Source organism: Anas acuta, chromosome 2 (genome assembly GCF_963932015.1).
Source record: "Anas acuta chromosome 2, bAnaAcu1.1, whole genome shotgun sequence".
Lineage (NCBI taxonomy): Eukaryota > Metazoa > Chordata > Aves > Anseriformes > Anatidae > Anas > Anas acuta.
This window is the reverse complement of record NC_088980.1, coordinates 54,719,381-54,737,934: the sequence shown is the minus strand read 5'-3', so window position 1 is coordinate 54,737,934 and position 18,554 is coordinate 54,719,381. Positions and strand designations below refer to the sequence as shown.

Below are 18,554 nucleotides of genomic sequence, written 5' to 3'. Positions count from 1 at the left end.
AAGGTCACCATGAAGGATGTGAGGACCATATGTCAGCTTACATGTGAAGATATTCCCCAACATACCTGCTCTTCTGTGATACTCAGGAGTGTGGTTTGGAACATAAAAGATACATTTCTTCCTTAAAATCAGGTATAGTAAGTTAGGGTTTATATTTTCTTTTAAAAGAAAGAAACAAAGTGAACATTGATCTGTTACTGATTTCTTGGGCCTTTGGTACAGCAATTTAACCCAAGTTTTACAAGTGAGAAATAGAACTGGCTCAGTGTAACAAGAGAATAATTTCAGGCAATGCACTGTTTCAAAGCTACCAATAAAATTATTTCTTGAATCTATTTAGATGTGGTTGTGACCCAGTTTGAGGCCAGAGACAGTCTGCAGCTACTTACATGCAAATATTTCTGATCTGTGCTGTATTCTAGAAAGCATCAAAACACAGATTTTTTTTTTTAATTTGAATTACCCATTCCAATGGTAAAAAGCTGTGATCATGAAGACTATAGACAGGGTTTATATATATATATATCTATAAGTGAACTTTATATAAGTTCACCGTGAAGACTTACAAGCTGTATATATATATGTATATATAATGTATAACACATATACATATATAATATATATAATTATTATAATATATATTATATATATGTGTATGTATTATACATTATATATATATATTATATATGTATATATAATATATATATATATATACACAGCTTGAAAGGCTTCACAGTGAACTTTTTTACATAAAACCAAATCCCCTTTCCCCTTTCTTCTTTTTTTTTAGCTTTAATAAACCTTTGTGTTGTTGTGCTTTTTTTTTTTGAGATCACTTGTTTCTTAATCATTGCAGTGAGTTACAGATAAAATTTTCTAATAATTTTCACTTATGATTGATTAAAAAAAAAAAAAAAGGAAAAAAATCCTACAGATGCCTTTTTGATGCAGCATGTGCCATTAAAATATCACTCTTACTTTAACCTGTACTCTAATCAAATAAAAAACACACGCAGAAAATAAAAGCAAACCATCAGAAAAACCCAAACCATATCACTTCTCCCTCTTTTGCTGAGTTCATACAAGTGGCTCTGGTGAAGCCAGCAGGACTGTTCAAGCAAAAAAGGCACATTAAAGAGCACTATTAACAGTGAACATTTACTACCTACAAGCTCTTAAATCTATTCTGGAACTTGGCAGGATTTCTTTTTTGGCACATGCCATAAAGAGACACAGAAAAATATTGTTCCATTAACATTCTCAGTGGGAAAGTGGCTTAAATCTCTTACACCAAGCTACAGGCTTTCAGCGTTCCATTTTAACAAGGTGCAGCATCTTCTCAGAGTGCTGCGGTAGGGCTGCCGTGTCACTATGCTGGCTACACATGCTCATGGAGCTCAGGGGAGCAGATGAGAGAAAGCAGGAACACAGAAGGTTCTAGTGGAATTACTCAGTGCTTATCAACACAGAGATGCTCCAGATATGTCACAGAGCATGAGACAATGCTGTGAACAAGCTCAGCTCCTTGTATGTGTTAGAGAGATGAGAAATGACTGACTGTTCATAGTGATTCTTTAATTCCTGAAGTTGCTTACAGCAGTGTTGCCTTGCTTTTATTCAGGTTTTCTATATAAGAAGCAGTTAGAAATTAATAGTTCTGGGGGAAGGGAGAGTTGTTTATCAAATCAGATTCACCAGGAAACTTTTTTAAAAAGTCCTTAGGATACCTCTACTAAAAATTTGGACTAAAAAAATAGCTAGTAAAAACCTAAAAACTTCTAATAAAAAACGAGCAGTTAAACAAAACAAAACAAAGCAAAACAAAACATAACACTATTTTTCAGTGATTACAAATCTTTTCCACAAATTACACGAAAAGATACAGGTATCTATCATCTAGGCTTTGTTGTGCTATTGCATAGGATTTGTAGTTTTATGGTAAATTTATGTGGGTATTAGGGATTACGAGCGTTGTCTGTGTGTCTACTAGAAACTGTTCATAAGTCAATGTAGATTCAACTACTGTACATAGTACTTGGAGAGGCAATATATCTTTTCAGAAAGGTGAGTTTCATTAAGAAGGAAATATTTTAAGATCAGAAGGAAAGAGGCGAATCATAGCATCTACATGTATAGTGGTGGGAAATGAGACAAACTCTTGAAGAACTTTGTTTGCAAAGTTGGTAACTGAAAGAAACCATTTATCTATAAAAAATATTAGTGAAAAATCTGGTATCTTCCCATTAGAAAAAAAAAAAAAGCTAATTTTCCTATCAAATGTTACAAAGATAGCCAGTGCTTTCATTGGTGAGTATTTAGGCTCTATCTATCAATGCATTAAAAAAATGTTAAAACTAAGATATAGGAAGAAAAAAAAAAAAAAAAGTAATTTTAGGCTCATTTTACAAAGCACAGTCAAGATGGGTGGAAAGTTTCAGGAAACAGCCACAAAAAATCTACAGTCAAAACTACAAATGCTTCAAGAACAAAGGAAATACTCACCCAATTCCAGCTGTACCAACAAGTGGTAGTTAAGAGCAGAAGGTGTTAATGGAATGATGAGGGTTTTAAGTCATTGAAAGGGTAGCCACAGCTGTTACTTTGAGATAGACAACCAGTAATAAAAGTATGCCTTGCATCTCAACTAAAAACATCAGAAGAAAATATTTTAAACTTCTCTCCTACTGCTTCTGTCTTGCACTTTAGTGGTACTCAGTATATGCTCCTCAGATCTTTTGTAAACAAGCAGTGTTAGGATTAAGCAAACCTCCCACCTGGAACAGCACTGCTCCTTCAACACATCAGCATCACACAGACATTAAAATCAAGAGCAGGGAAAAAGTTTGAGAAAGCACTGCTCAAAAATTATTTCACCTATAAGATTTAAGTAGAATTTATGATACTAATAACTCATCTGTCTAAAATCCTAAACAACTTAAGATTTTACTGGAATAGCCAATCTTCCTGATCCTTTGAATTTAGTGGTAAAAACTTGGCATGACAGAAAACTACAGGACAAATAATAAACACCTGGAATATGGGATTGCAGAGGTTTTGGTATAGTCCACAAGCAAAAGAGAATGATAGCTCCTCAGAGTCCACTCTCTCGGATGTGGGATGGAAGAATAAGAGTATTACTTAGCCCCTGGGTAATGAGGCAACACCAGACTTAGCACTATAATAACTATTTAGCTTTACTAACCATTGAAGTTACACCACTTGTAAAGGAGAACTGCAGTTGACTCACGTGCAGGCTACCTCATTGGACAATAAGAAGTAACTTTTATGTGTTGTTTTCACTTTCTTTCCACTTTCATTTCTCTTCTTTCTTTAATAGTCACAGTTTAATTGATATTGTTTTGCTGATTTTTCACCAGAGTGTCCTAATGCCATTGTTAAGTTTTCTGTGGAATTAAGGCAGGGAGAGTCATATCCCTGAATGGTTGTTAAGAGAAGTGATAGCTAACATGTAGCTTCTCGTTTCTTGGTTCTATATATGTTAACACTTTTTAAAAACAAACAAACAAACAAACCAATTGTTTGGCAATCACTATGGAGCATCTCTTTGTATTAGCATAACATTATATGGATTCTTATATGCATAAATAAGGTAGACATAGGAACATAGATTGGCTCTGTAAAACCCCTGCTCAACCACTGTCTGTTTCCTACTACCTCTGCTGAAAAATGAGGGTAGATCATGTGTATTTCTGCTTACATTAAAAAAAAAAAAAATGCAGCAGTTGCTATGGTTGTAATATTTCATGGCAGAATTTGTTCTAAAAAAGGGCAGGGCATTTACTTACGGTCTTGCCTCCACTGTGCCTTGTCCAGACAGGAATTATATTTTGTATTTTTAAATAATATTATATTAAAGCAGTGATACACACACACACACACAAAAAAAAAAGCATATTTTGAAAATCTTATGCCAAAAATGTTTAACAGTAATCATATTACTGAACCTATTCCATTACCTGCGAAATGTATGTATGCAGTTAACTGCAGTATTAATTAGTTCACAACCATAACTAAACTATGACGATGTGTCTTAGCAAACAATAATTCCGTATTTTATCTTAGCTTGCATATAATATGTTCTTTACATATTGTGGGGTCTTTTATTGGACTTCACTTTTGTGTAGAATTACCAGTGTCTTAAATCAAATATTGATTGAGAAGGAATAATAAATAATCTTTTAAATGTTTAAAAGACTATCAAGAAACCCATACTGATTTATTAAGGTAGTTGTATGTAAAACAACCTTCCTCTTAACTGAAAAATGATTCATGAATGTACTGTCAGTGCTCAGTGACTAAAAAGTTGAGCTTTTGATGTAATTGTGCTTGCCAAGAGTGTAATGGTTGCTCGGTTAGCTGTTCACACACAATTATTACTACCAACCTGTGTCTAGTTCTCTACTTCAGATTGTTTCTGGCTTTATTCTAAGTAGCATTTTTGATAGCATTTCATGGTTTGCTTGAGTCTGTGTGTTGGGTCCCTATCATGCTATAAAAGAGGAAAATGGGAATGTGAGGATGTCTTCTGTACTGATATCTCTGTGTCTTCCTTTTTTACAGCATTTTGTTTGCAGACATTGTGGGGTTCACTAGTTTGGCGTCACAGTGTACTGCCCAAGAGCTGGTGAAGCTGCTGAATGAACTCTTTGGCAAATTTGATGAGTTAGCTACAGTAAGTACAACATTCTTCTTTAAATGTACTTGAAATTCCTTTCTGAATAACGATACATTAGTTAAATATGTTAGAAATCTGTAATAGATGGGTTTAGCCCTGTGTGTTACAAGTTTCTAAAGCTTACGTTTTTAAATTAGTATCCTGGAGAGAAAATAGCCTATACTAACTCTTTAGGAAAGGAGTTAAAATTGCTTTATTTAAATATATTTTTTGTGCTTCTTTGGAAGCCATTGGTGCTCTTCATTGGTCATGTTTACACAAAACGAGGAGGATATTTCAGTATTTAAATGTCTATCCTGCATGGAAAAAAAAAAAAAAAAAAGATTAATGGAAAATATGATTTTTTGAGGTACAATATAAAACTACTTTCTGTGATGATAAGAAGCTAGAGAATCAAATTCACAGACAACACTGATGACAGAAATGATGGTAGCTTTTCAGAGGTTGTTGTAGGCATAATGAGATTTATAACATTACTGATATGGTCATTGCACTTAACTTTATGCAGATTCCCCAAGGAAAAAGAATTTGAGAGAAATGTTCCTTGCCTGTACTTCCTAGCAGTCTAATAGTACTACAAGCATTTGACAAGAAATGAGAGGCATGAATATTCCTGAAAAAGTTCACACAGCTGGTTTCAAATTACACTTAACAATATGCTAAAAATGTGTTTTCTCCATGAACAAAGCAAAACTTCATCAAATCTCTCTTGTTTGTTAACCTTGTCCTCAGAGCCTTCGTTGTTGAGAAGTATCACCTCTACATAAGTGATGCTTCTCCACTGTATGCAGCAGCCTAGAAGAACATATTTATTCAGGTCCCCAACATAAGTAGCATCCAAGTCCAAACTCACCTTTTCTCAATATAGTCTTCTACATAAGAGATATGAAGTCTATGGACAATCTGTGGCTCTGTCTTGATAAAAGGCTCTCAGGGACACCAAGGAGAAAGATGCTTTCTGCTTCATAAGATGCTGGAGTTGAGGAAGACCTATTCTCTCCCATAGTTAAGCAGGGTATCTTTTGATCAAGTGCTATGTCCTGATTTGCACTCTGTTCAAGTCAGAACAGAAAGGAACTAATTTATTTTTTTTTTTCAAGGAAAATGTGTCCTTTTTACTAGAAAAACAGAAGATTAACAGGAGATTAACTTAGATGCTGAGTAGAAAAGCAATGAATGTGGATTTTTATTGGGGGGGAGAGGAGGTGTATGAATTTGTAACGTACTCATTTGGCAATGCCTCATGGGGAGCACAGGTTTCCTGCCCAGAGTACTTCAGATACATAAAGATTTGAAATAAAAGGGACTTCCATGTAGCTGACTATTGTCAGGAGCTTAAATGTCTTAAATAGCTGTTTAAATAGCTGCTCTCCCTACTTTCATTTCATTACTGAATTTATCCTCTATATGGCAACAAGACATCTAATAAGTTCTTTAAAAATTTACAGTGCTGTCATGTGTAGAGTCATCCTAGCTGTAAAACACAAGGCAGTGTAATAACACATCAGAATTGCGATGTAAAAAACGTGCACATACAAACGCCAATGCCTGTGATGTGTTATGGCACTGAAGCAAGGGAAATGGCTACCATACCATTCTTGCTCCTTCAGTTCTGGCCAGGTACAGACAAATGGAGGTGTCTGTAGCAAGGACACCTGAAGCAAGGATAACAAGCAGATACTGGCTCATGGTGTGAGGTCAGTTGTTTTGTGGGGAAGAAGCTAATCAGAGACAGCAGAGGAGCTAAAAAAAAAACCACTTTTCTGTTCAGCCTGCATACATTCTCTTTCCAAATTTGAAAATAAATTTATCTTCTTTCAGCTATGTGGGGAAGAATTGTTATTTACTTTTCCTTCTAGTTCATACTGTGCTGCATCGGGTTGTGATTAAGGGGTCCATCCATCAGGAGCAAACTTTTTCCAGCTTGGTTCCCACATGGGCAGCAGCTCCTTCCAGGTCACCTGCTCCTGTGTGGTTTGCAGCTCCAGCCTGGAATCTGCTCCAGCAGGGGCTCTCCACTTACAGTTACACATGGCCCTGCAAGACTGTTGTCATGCTCACAGCTTGTATCTCTTGTACCTTGTGATACAAGAGACAAGACACATTTCAGCTATATTCTAATTATTTTAATCATAAGTCAACTTATTAGTAAAGAGGAAGGATTTCTTTAGCATCCTGTGTGATAAAGAAGCATATTTGTTTTCAGGTAGTTGAAGAGAGCAATAAGGTCTCCCCTGATCCTCCTCCTCCTCTTCTCCAGATGAAGCAACCCCAGTTCCCTCAGGCACTCCTCATAGGACTTGTGTTCCAGGCCCTTTTTCTGCTTCATAGCCCTTCTCTGGACATGTTCCAGGAACTCATTGTCTTTCTTGTGGTGAGGGGCCCAAAACTGAACACAGTACTCGAGGTGTGGCCTCATCAGAGCACAGTAAAAGAGGACGATCACCTCCCTGGTCCTGCTGGCTATGCTATTCCTGATGCAAGTCAGGATGCCGTTGGCCTTTTTAGCCACCTGGGCACACTGCTGGCACACATTCAGGCAAGTGTTAACCAACACATCCAGTTTATTTTCCTCTGCAAAGCTTTCCAGCCACTCTGCCTCAAGCCTGTAGTATTGCATGGGGTTGTTGTGGCCAAAGTGCAGGACCCAGGACTTAGCCATGTTGAACCTCATCCCACTGGCCTCTACCCATTGATCCAACCTGTCCAGGTCCCTCTGCAGGGTCTTCCTACCCTCCAGCAGATCGACACTTCCCCCCAACCTGGTGTTGTCTGCAAGCTTACTGAGGGTGCACTCTCAATTCCCTCACCCAAATTATCAATAAAGATATGAAAGAGGATGGGCCCCAACACCAACCCCTGGAGAACACTACTGGTGATCAGTTGCCAGCTGGATTTCACTCCATTCACCACCACTCTCTGGGCCTGGTCATCCAGCCAGTTTTTAACCCAGCTAAGAGTGTACCAGTCCAAGCCATGGGCTTGCCATCTTCTCCAGGAGAATACTATGGGAGACCACATCAAAGGCCTTACTAAAGTCTAAGCAGACTACATCAACTGGTCACCACCAGATGGGATACCTGGTCATAGAAGGAGATGAGGTTGGTTAGGCAGGACTTGCCTTTCATGAACCCTTGCTGGCTGGGCCTGATCCCCTTGTTGTCCTGCACATGCTGTGCATTCAAGATGTCCTTTTCCATCAGCTTTCCTGGCACCGAGGCCAAGCTGAGAGGCCTGTAGCTCCCCAGATCCTCCTTATGACCATTCTTATAGATGGGCATCACTTTAGCAATTCTTTGGTCACGTGATCTCTCTGTTTGATCATGACCACTGAGGGATGATGGAGTGGCTCAGCAATCACACAGTCACACAGTTCAGGTAGAGTAGCAGGTCTCTAACTGTTTCCACATGAATTGTGAGGGGTTTCTTCTGCTCCTTGTCTCAGACTTCCAGGTTGAGGGGCTGAGTACCCTGAGGATAAGTGGTCTGAAAAAGTAGGCATTAAGAACTTCAGCTTTGTCCTTCTCATCAGTAATGTTCCCCCCTGCATCCAGTAAAGGATGGAGAATCTTCAATAATTTCCCTTTCAACTTCTGTCTTCTTGCACCTCAGACTTCTAAGAATTTCCTTTTACAAAGAGATAAGGATAGATGAAATTTAGTCCCTTTCAAGATATCAGTATTCTGAATGAAAGATTTATTTGTTCTTGCCACTTACAGCATCTCATCTGTTAGTCAGATGGACGCACTGAAGTTTTCCTTGTTCTTTGCTTTTGCAGTTATGTATGCTATCAGACTTTGCCAATATTTGTAGGCTAAATCTATTTCTTTCCATTTCAATTTACTATATTTTCCTGATTACCTTCTTCTCTTCTAAGGATCTTGCTGCTGAGCCTTAAGCAAAGGGCCAGTAAATTACTTTTCTTGATCAGATTGTGGTTTTTTTTTTGTTTTTTTTTTTGTGTGTGTGTGAGTTTTTGTTTTTGTTTTTGTTTTTGTTTTTGTTTGTTGTGGGTTTTTTTTGGAACTGTGTCAAGAACTGTCAGTCCCTCCCTGTGCTGTAGAGCCAGCTAGTCCTCGAAACAATCGCTTTAAAAAGTTGATTCTAAGTAACTTTAAAAAGTTGATTCTACTGAATCTATACAATGTTTTTAGTTTATATAACTATGTTATATTTTAAACAAATAAAAATATATAAAATTTTGTGGGCTGGTTCAGATGGGAAAGTTAGTGTTGGAAAGCGTGAACATACAGGATGTGATCTTGTTTGTGGAAATTGGTAAGTGTGCACTAGGGGGGGATATTTGCAAAGGATAAGTTTAAGGAGATTTGTCTCCCAAAGTTCCCTTAAGAGTCAATGCAGAGACAGAAGCCCACTGAGGCAGATAGTGCTTGTAAGCTTGAATCCTGCTCTTAACTACCATTTGGAGAGGTCTCCTTGAGAGACCTAAGAAAGCGTCCCTAGACTGAAGTTATGTTAATGAATATGCCTTTGACTATATAGGAACTGAGATTAATGATGTGTATGGTGTTAAGCTGAAGTAAGTGTCTGTGGGACAATTTTTCAGCGAGGAAGCTAACATCACACACTTAGTAGGAACATACAAATGGGCATGTACTACAGAAGAGGTACCTTTTCTGACCTCCTTCATAGTACTTTTTAGGCTAGAGAGTACTGTGCTTCCTATGTCATTTCTATGTCATATCTCTTGTCATGATTTGTATGCTTGTTATGAATTATCATTTTCTTCCTGAGCTCATATTCCACAAATCTGAGATTTGCTTCTTTGCATTGGACCATGATGGATTTTTCTGATCAGTTCCAGATGCCTGCAGTGTGGGCGTTTGAACTGAAACTCCTGCAGCCGGCATAGAGAAAGGTATTTCTGGAGTTCAACAGGTGTCATCCAAATGCGATGCCTAATTGCAATCCAGAAATGCCAAATTAATTTCATTATTAAAAGGGTAGTTTGGTTGATAACCCAGGTGCACACTTTACTTGTCTAATGTACCCTGCGTACACACACTCCTGTATGGAGTCTTTTGTGACTAGAAGGGCTGTGTCTCCTGTGCTGGAGGCCAGCAGCACTATCCTCACAGCAGTCAGCTTTGCTCATCTCAAAACTTACTTTTTATCTTCTTGAAATTTGTCTCTGGAAACTACTTTCTTTATAGCCAGGTGAATACACTATCTTGCTAGTTCTTTTCATGCAATCATTTTTCAGTAATTCTTGCAGGCCAAGGGAAATGGACATTTCCAGTGATTAGGTCTTGAATATTTTCCATGATTTTTTGTTTAGAACATGACTGAATTTCATGTTTTGGTTGGTGCACAAAAGTGACAGCTTTTTTAATCCTCTCTGTTGTGATAGAAGAAACCTGAAAAAATATCAGTTTCCGGAAATTTAGAGCTTAGTTTTTCAACTTTTTTGTAATACATTTGTTGTAGACTTGTTTCTCCTTGGATGTTGATTAGAAAACAACATCTTACAGGATTCTAAGTAGGAGACAAGCATGCATATCTGTCATGATGATTGTGTAAAATATTCTTGTTAAGATCCGTTTTAATTTCCAAGTATGCAAATTAACCTACATGACAGTTAAATGGGTTCTCACTCTCAAAGACTGAAACAATATAAGTATTGTTAAATTAGTTTCCATTCAAAGTAGGGTGGGGCTTTATAGTAAGAATGGAAGTTCATGTATGAGATCGGACAAGAGATGTAGGTTATTGCAGGTCAACATATATAGTTGCCCTTAAAATGAGAGAAAGTACTTGAAGCAAAATGTCTTTTTATTGTTATCCTGAATAGTTCTACATATTTTACATATATATTGATATGGCTCCTGTGATGGCAGATAAAGTGTCATGATTTCACAAATATATTATTAAATTACAAGCTTAAATATGTTTATCTGGAGATGGCCAGTTTTCCTCAATCAGAACCTAACAACCACTTGCTACAGTGCTTCCAATACTGAAACTAGATTTGTTTTTTTTCCTACTGTTTCTATCACTCTGTAGAAGCTCTTCGTGTTAAGCCTATACTCACTCTTATTGCTCTGAATATGTCCCCATTATGCTGCCAAATCAAACATGATGGAGTGTTGCAGTTAAGTTAGCCCATTCTCTTATTTTTTTTCTCTGTTTGTTCATTTTATGCTGAGACAAATAGATGTGTGAGTACTTGTCACTTTTACCTACAGGTTGGCAAAGTTACTGTATATTTTCAGGCATTATTCCATTAAAAGTTTATCAGAAAGATTATATGAAATTTTAAACCCACAAATCAAATGTATTTGAAAGAAATATTAAAATATGCATGCAGTAATTGAGAGAATTCATAGAACCATAGAATCATAGAATGGCCTGAGTTGGAGGAGACCTCAAGGATCAGCTAGTTCCAACCCCTCTGCCATAGGTAGGGATGTCACCCACTAAATCAGGTTGCCCAGGGCCTCATCCAACCTGGTCTCAAACACCTCCAGGGATGGGACATACACAACCTCTCTGGGTAACCTGTTCCAGTGCCTCAGCACCCTCTGAGTGAAGAATTTCCTTTTAACCTCTAATCTAAATCTCTTTTAGTTTGAAACCTTTACCCCTTTTCCTATTGTTATTTACCTGAGTAAAGAGTCCTTCTCCATCCCTTTTATGAGACCCCTTTAAGTACTGAAAGTCTGTGATGAGGTCACCCCAGAGCCTTCTCTTCTGTAGGCTGAACAGCCCCAGCTTGCTCAGCCTGTAGGACAGGTGCTTCATCCCCTTGGATTCAGTGAAATTTTCTAATTGGTAGAACAGTTTTCAAAAATGCATTACCACTATTAGCACACTGAAGTGTAATGTAGCTGGTGGTAATTTTCATGTCACTTCACTACACTTAGGATGTGACTGTTGCTGACGGAAGGAAGACCCAGATGCTCAATATGAGTGAACAGTGAACTTCAACTTTAATGGATAGCTCAGTCGCCTTTTATCTAGTTTGAACATAATCAACTCATACATATTGCAGAAACTAAGCTCAGGATTGGTTAACACTTCCCGGGCTTTTCAGTCTGGTCCTCCTTCTTTTGGCTACCTGTCCCACCTTAGGGGCTTTCCCGATGGCCCAAGGGCATCGTGTCCTTGAGCCTGATTGGCTCTCAGCCAGCTGCATACGTGCCAAGGCTCATGTGAGTTGAGTACGGTGCTTCACTAGCCCATTGTCTCCCAACAGCTCAACATCCACATATCCTGCCTCACTTAACCATTCCTCCACATGCGACTATAAACTTTATCTGATAAGACGGATTCAATTCTCTGTCTCATAGGGTGGCGCACTTCCAACACAGTTATTAAAATAGATTTGAATACTACACAGAGAAAGCATATTGGTAAATCTTTCTGTTTTACTGAAGAAAAACAAAAAAAGTAAAAAAAGATAAGTGATATTACTGTTTACTGTTAATGAAAGCACGAGAAAACTGCAGGATTTTCATGTCTTTATCTATAAGGAGTTAGATGAAGTAGGCTTGAATTTTATTTTATTTTTTTTTCGACAAAGAGTGCCCTTTCAGAGAGGATTCAAAGAAGGGTTCTGAGGACTGTTTCACATTTGAATCTAAAACAATTTCTTCATCATTTTATAAATTTACCTACCTGCATCCTTTGTGAATACTGCTGCACTGTAAGAGATTTTCACTGGGTTGTCCTTTGCACGGAATGTTTTGGGCCTTGTTTTTCTCTAATGTCCTTTGGTACACAGAACAGTTATTGAGCTGTGACGGGGACAAGATCTTTTATATTTTGTTTAATATTATAAGGGAATGAAATATGGTAGGAAAGTGTAAATATCAGAAACATAATCTAATGTTTTACAAAGGATGTCTCATTCTCACCATTAACTGAAATTAGTAACTTGGTATAATATTGTTCAGTTGCACCCTAAAGCCTTCTGACTAACCCTATCCAATTCACTGCCTTTTCTTCTAAGTTTCTGAAGGAGGGTGGCCATTTCTTTAACAGCATAACGCTGTACATGCCCTTCCAAAGGCACTTGGAACAGTAAGTCATGTACTATGCCTCTGTGCAAAGGAAGGAGTGGATTATCAATGGGGATACAGGGATACAGGTACAAAGGGAACAGGTATCAACACCCAGATATTTTGTGCCAGGCTAGGCTCAAATGCTTTGAAAGAGAGGACTCAAAACTTGCATCTTGCCCAATTAGACTTTCAGGTTGAACCACATTTACATGTATTAGTATATTAATAGTTCACAAGATCAATATTCTAATTTGCATTATTGCATATGTTGTATGTGTGTTTGGGATATAGGTAAATTTTTAACCTGTGTGTCTGTGAATGTATACATGCACATATGTACGAATGCCTATATTTGTGCTGCATGATATATATGTGCAGCATGTTAACTGAAATATTATGTTTTTTTTTTTTCCTACTTCTGTTCCAATCTAATAAGAAAGTAAAATAAAATTGAATAGAGACTTGATTCCAGCTTTTGAGGATGTTGTAGAAAATACTAATCTTTCTGCAAGTCTCTCTAGTGTCTTTATAGACATCTGTAATATAGATAAATTTATGTTAATTTCTAGAGTGATTCAAAGCTTCTTAAGCCAAATTTCTATTGAGATTAACAGCACTTTGGCCTAGAGTGCTATAAATTTTAAATATGCTGTCCGTATAAATACACTGAAAGCAAGTTACAGTGCTAACAGGGGTTACTTCTGTCTTGTTCTTAATCAAATTTCCATATGTTTCATTGATCTCTTTGGAAGCAGAATGAAGTTCTAGATTTATGAAGAGATAAATACTAAATGCAATTTATTGCCACTTTACATCTTTGGGGAGTTTTAGAGGTGCGTTTTTTGTTTTGCCCTCCTCCCCCAATAGTTATTTCACTAAGGAAGGACTGTAACTGATACATTTGGCCTGTGTCATTGAATTAGGCTTGGGCCCTTGAGGATTAGAGGGACAGCTGGTGTAAATTAATGCATTTCCCCTGAAACGCATGATACCATGCTGATTAATATGAACTGAAAATTTGATGCCTTTTATCTAACTGATACAAATGGTGACATCACTCTTTCTGCAAAACACATTTAAAACAAAACAAAACAAACAAAAACAAACACCTAAAACAACTACAAAACCCTCTTCTTTGTAATGGACAGATAGAATAAACTGTTGTATGAGAATAAACTGTTGTATGTCAGTACTTGTCTAAAAGTGTAAAGAAAGCTCTTAGCAACTTTGAAGGATCCTTTGCCTTCCATGCTGGTCTTCTACTTCACTCTGACAAACACTGTGAATGTCGGTTGTGCCAGGGGGAATTGTGCAGATCTGCTCAGGAATACCTTGGTAAAGAACAACAGGTGGGCAAGCTGCCTGGATAATGCTGTGCTAGTAATCTCTGCTGCTTTTTGTCATGTTCATAAAACCAAATTATCAGCTGTTTGTAACAGGCATTGCTTGTATTATCTGTAACTAGAATTTATACCTATCACACTTGAATTTGTCACTGTTGCAAGTGTGAAAAATATTGTTGAGTCAAGGGCTTTTTTTTTTTTGGAAGGTGCTGAGGAAACAAAACAAAGAGAGGAAAAGAGTTTGTTTTGTTAATTTGCATATCAGTGCTTATAAAGATTGCTCTTATAAAGCTGCATCTCCTTCCTGGAATTTTGTCTCACATAGAGAGGAAAAGAAAACAAGTGATTTTGCTAGAGATTACTGTATACTAATTGATGATGATAAATAAGAAAAGTGGAGATAACATCTGATAAGGAACAGAGTAGTGTTTTCAAAAACACCAGGTGATTTAGCCATATATCTTCCATCAGAATTGATGTGTTTCTAGAAAATGCTTTAGTTTTATTTTCTTTTATTTTTCATTTGCATGAGTAATGAAGTGACATGAGAAAGTGGAAATGGATTGAGCTCTGTACTGTCTTTTCCTTTCTCAAACTATCTACCAGTCTGCTAGTAATAGAGTAATTTCCTGTATCCCACTGTAAAATGTGAAGTACTGGTCTATAGCACAGTAAACTCTCTAAGAAAAACAAGTAATTTGAAATGAGCCATTTTGGACATAGACACTGAAGCAGAGTGAATATTGATCAATTAACACATACATATTATCCACCCCAGATTACTGAAATGGCTTTTCTGAATATCTTTTGGTTGGGTCAAATAGTCATTGCCTGTCCACAGACCATGCATACCAAATTTGAAGATGAAAAGAGCTTTATGGAGAACTGTAAACTGTGGGCCAAAACTGCATTTATTTTGGAAAGATGGTCTCAGCCTGAACTATTGAGTACCCTCTACTCCTTCAAGATTTGCCCACAATTTTTTAAAAGTGGCTTATTTTGGCAGTATAATTTAGTGGTTTCTACTTAAAATGAGTGGTTTCTATTAAAAAACTTAGTGGTTTCTGTCCAAAAACCTTGAGTTGGAAGGTGTGTTTTGTGTCAGGATGGATTTCGAGGTTTGCATATTACTTTGTATCAATAATTCTTTTACTTTTATAATACCAGTTAACCAGGGATCTCAAAATATCATATTAAAACTTCAAGTAAGATTCATGAGACATTTTGTGGCTAGAGGATACAGGGATACTTTAAGGCCCCAGTGACAATGCTTCCAGAATAATTATGATCACATTCATTAAATTATATACGAGCAATGATAAATAACAGTATATTTTAAATTGTGTTGTACAGCAGAAGCCATTTTAAGTAGCCTCTCTTAGAAAAGCTTTTTCTACTAGTTAGGCATACCCAAAAACATAACTTGTTTCTTTGATTGAAGATATGAATTTACTGCTAAATTAATATGCACATAAAAAGAAGTAGGCAAACCAATTTTCCCAAAGCGTTAACGTGCCTTCTTCTGTACCTGAACTGAGGTAAATCTTAAAGTATAATACTTGTTCAATATTCAGAAACATATACAGGCTTGGGAATGACAGCAGCTGGAAGAGTGTGTAATACTAAGCCCTGAATACTATGCATGACATGTTAGACAGGACAGGATCACTGTATGTATAACCATCACTTCTGAGCTGGAATATGGGTAATGCAATGGAGTCTGTGGTCAAATCAGGAAGGCTATGATTCTTGTAGGCATAAGATTGAATGAGGATATATGTCATTTGAAAATAGGCCATTTTTTCCAGTTTAAAATCACCACCAACACCCCCTCCCCCTCCAAGCCTTTTGTCACTAAAGACAAAAGTGTAAGTTGTATTTCTTTAGTCAGATTATTTATTTTTTTATGCCATATCCTAAATGGTTAGAAGTTGTCGTAGTCCAGCTGAAAGGTATACCATCATCTTCTCATGTTTCTTCATATTTTATTAGTTAAAGCCATGGCTTTGTTAAAAGGCACTTTGTTATGCATTCTCTGTTCAGGAATGAACTTTCTACTCACAGTGATGTAGTAATTATCATATCCTATCATTGCTTTTTCAAAATGGAAGAGGCTTAGCCTGATTTCTATGGTTGTAGAACTTGAATTGTATGCAAGCAGTAGATAAATTCAATGGCAATGAAAAGTGACTTCTTCTGATGTGCAGGTACATCATGTTTATGCTGAGAGTGCATAAGTTTTTAAGTTGTGATTTATGTATTGGTAATGCGCAGATGTAGGTACCTTTACAAATTTTCTTTTTCAAATTTCAAATTGTCTTTCCTGGTAACTGGAACTGGATTTGAACAAAAGCTTCTCAAAATACATTTCTTTCCTAACATTCCTAACATTTCCTAACATTCAGTAGCTCTTTGACTTCAGTCCTTTCATTTGGATTCATACAGAATGAAGTGTCCTTGCAAATCTTGACCTAACACGAGGGTAACGGAATAATTTTTGTTCAGAACTATGTTAAACAATGTTATCCTATGTGTGTTAAGCAATGTGGGGCTGACCACTATTTTAAATGTATATATTTTAAAATAAATTAAATAAATAAATGTGCATATGTCAGCTGTTCTTTACAGGGAACCCAGATTTCATGGACTGTAAATTATTTCACATGAACACAAAAGGTTTCCCTGATTGACTGCATATTGTTGGAGAATATTTTCTCCTTTAAATATTATAACATTTATGTAAACAGTAAAACTTTTCCAATTCTGTTTTTATTAAAGGAAAACCATTGCAGAAGAATAAAAATCCTAGGTGACTGTTATTACTGCGTATCAGGATTGACCCAGCCCAAAACGGATCATGCTCATTGCTGTGTTGAAATGGGACTGGACATGATTGACACCATCACGTAAGTATTGCATGTGGTATACCTGGACAGGAGTGCTGCAGCAGCTTCTGTGTGGCATTCATAAGAGGTATTTTCAGAGGAACAGTGCCTGCTACCATTCATACAATCATGGAATCATAGAATGGCCTGAGTTGGAGGAGACCTCAAGGATCAGCTAGTTCCAACCCCCCTGCCATAGGCAGGGATGTCACCCACTAAATCAGGTTGCCCAGGGCCTCATCCAACCTGGTCTCAAACACCTCCAGGGATGGGGCATCCATAACCTCTCTGGGTAACCTGTTCCAGTGCCTCAGCACCCTCTGAGTGAAGAATTTCCTTTTAACCTCTAATCTAAATCTCTTTTAGTTTGAAACCTTTACCCCTTTTCCTATTGTTATTTACCTGAGTAAAGAGTCCTTCTCCATCCCTTTTATGAGACCCCTTTAAGTACTGAAAGTCTGTGATGAGGTCACCCCAGAGCCTTCTCTTCTGTAGGCTGAACAGCCCCAGCTTGCTCAGCTTATTTTCATAGGAAAGGTGCTCCAGCCTCTTGATCATCTTTGTGTCCCTCCTCTGGACCCACTCTAACAGCTCCATGTCCTTCTTGTGCTTGGGGCTCCAGACCTGGACACAATACTCCAAGTGGGACCTCAGAAGGGCAGAATCACAGGGGGCCAATCACATTCCTCAACCTGCTGGCCATGCCTCTGGTGATGAAGCCCAGGATGCAGTTGGCCTTCTGGGCTGCAAGCGCACGCTGTCAGCTCATGTCAAGCTTTTCATCCATCAAAACCCCCAAGTCCTTCTCTGCAGGGCTGGTCTCAATCAGTTCTTCTCACAGTCTGTACTCATGTCCAGGATTGCCCTAACCCAGGTGCAGAACACTGCACTTGGACTTGTTGAACCTCATTAGGTTCACATAGGCCCACTTCTCAAGCTTTTCCAGGTCCATTTGGATGGCGTCCCTTCTTTCTGGTGTATTGACTGCACCACTCAGCTTGGTGTCATCTGCAGACTTGCTGAGGGTGTACTTGATCTCACTGTCTGTGTCATTGATGAAGATATTAAACAGTACTGGTCTGAGGAAAGAATTCCTTCCTGTTATTCTTTAGCACCCCTTGCCAAGTTTAGTTCCATCTGTGCTTTGGCTTTCTTTATCCCATCGCTGCACATCTAGACCATATCTCTGTACACTTCCCAGGCTAAGTGTCCCTGCTTCCACTGCCCGTGCATTTCCTTCTTGCACTTCAGTTTGACCAGCAGGTCAAACTCAGCCATCCTGGTTGTCTGCCCTCCCAGCCTGCTTTTTTATGCTGGGGGATGGAGAGTTCTTGTTCTCTAAGGAAAACATCCTTAAAGCGTCTCCAACTTTGCTCACCTCCTTTGTCCCTGAAGATAGTGTTCCAGGGGATTTCAGCTACTAGGTCTTTAAATAGCTTGAAGTTTGCTCTTTGGAAGTTTAGGGTCCTGACTTTGCTCTTTGCCAGGCCTGTATTCCTCAAGATTATAAACTCAACCAGGACATGGTTACTGCAACCCAGACTACCTCCAGTCTTGACCTCTTTAATGAGCTCTTCCATGCTGGTGAGCGCCAGGTCAAGTAATG

At 37.9% G+C, this 18,554-nt stretch overlaps 1 protein-coding gene across 2 annotated transcripts in view; it reads left to right on the top strand.

The window, feature by feature from the left end:
- ADCY1 (adenylate cyclase 1) overlaps positions 1 to 18,554 on the top strand; it is a 160,601-nt gene that overhangs the window by 70,117 nt on the left and 71,930 nt on the right. For both annotated transcript variants that reach the window (XM_068674818.1, XM_068674817.1), the window contains 2 exons: positions 4,582 to 4,693; positions 16,842 to 16,969. In XM_068674818.1, coding sequence (XP_068530919.1) covers positions 4,582 to 4,693; positions 16,842 to 16,969 — 240 coding nt within the window. The remainder of the gene's footprint in view (positions 1 to 4,581; positions 4,694 to 16,841; positions 16,970 to 18,554) is intronic.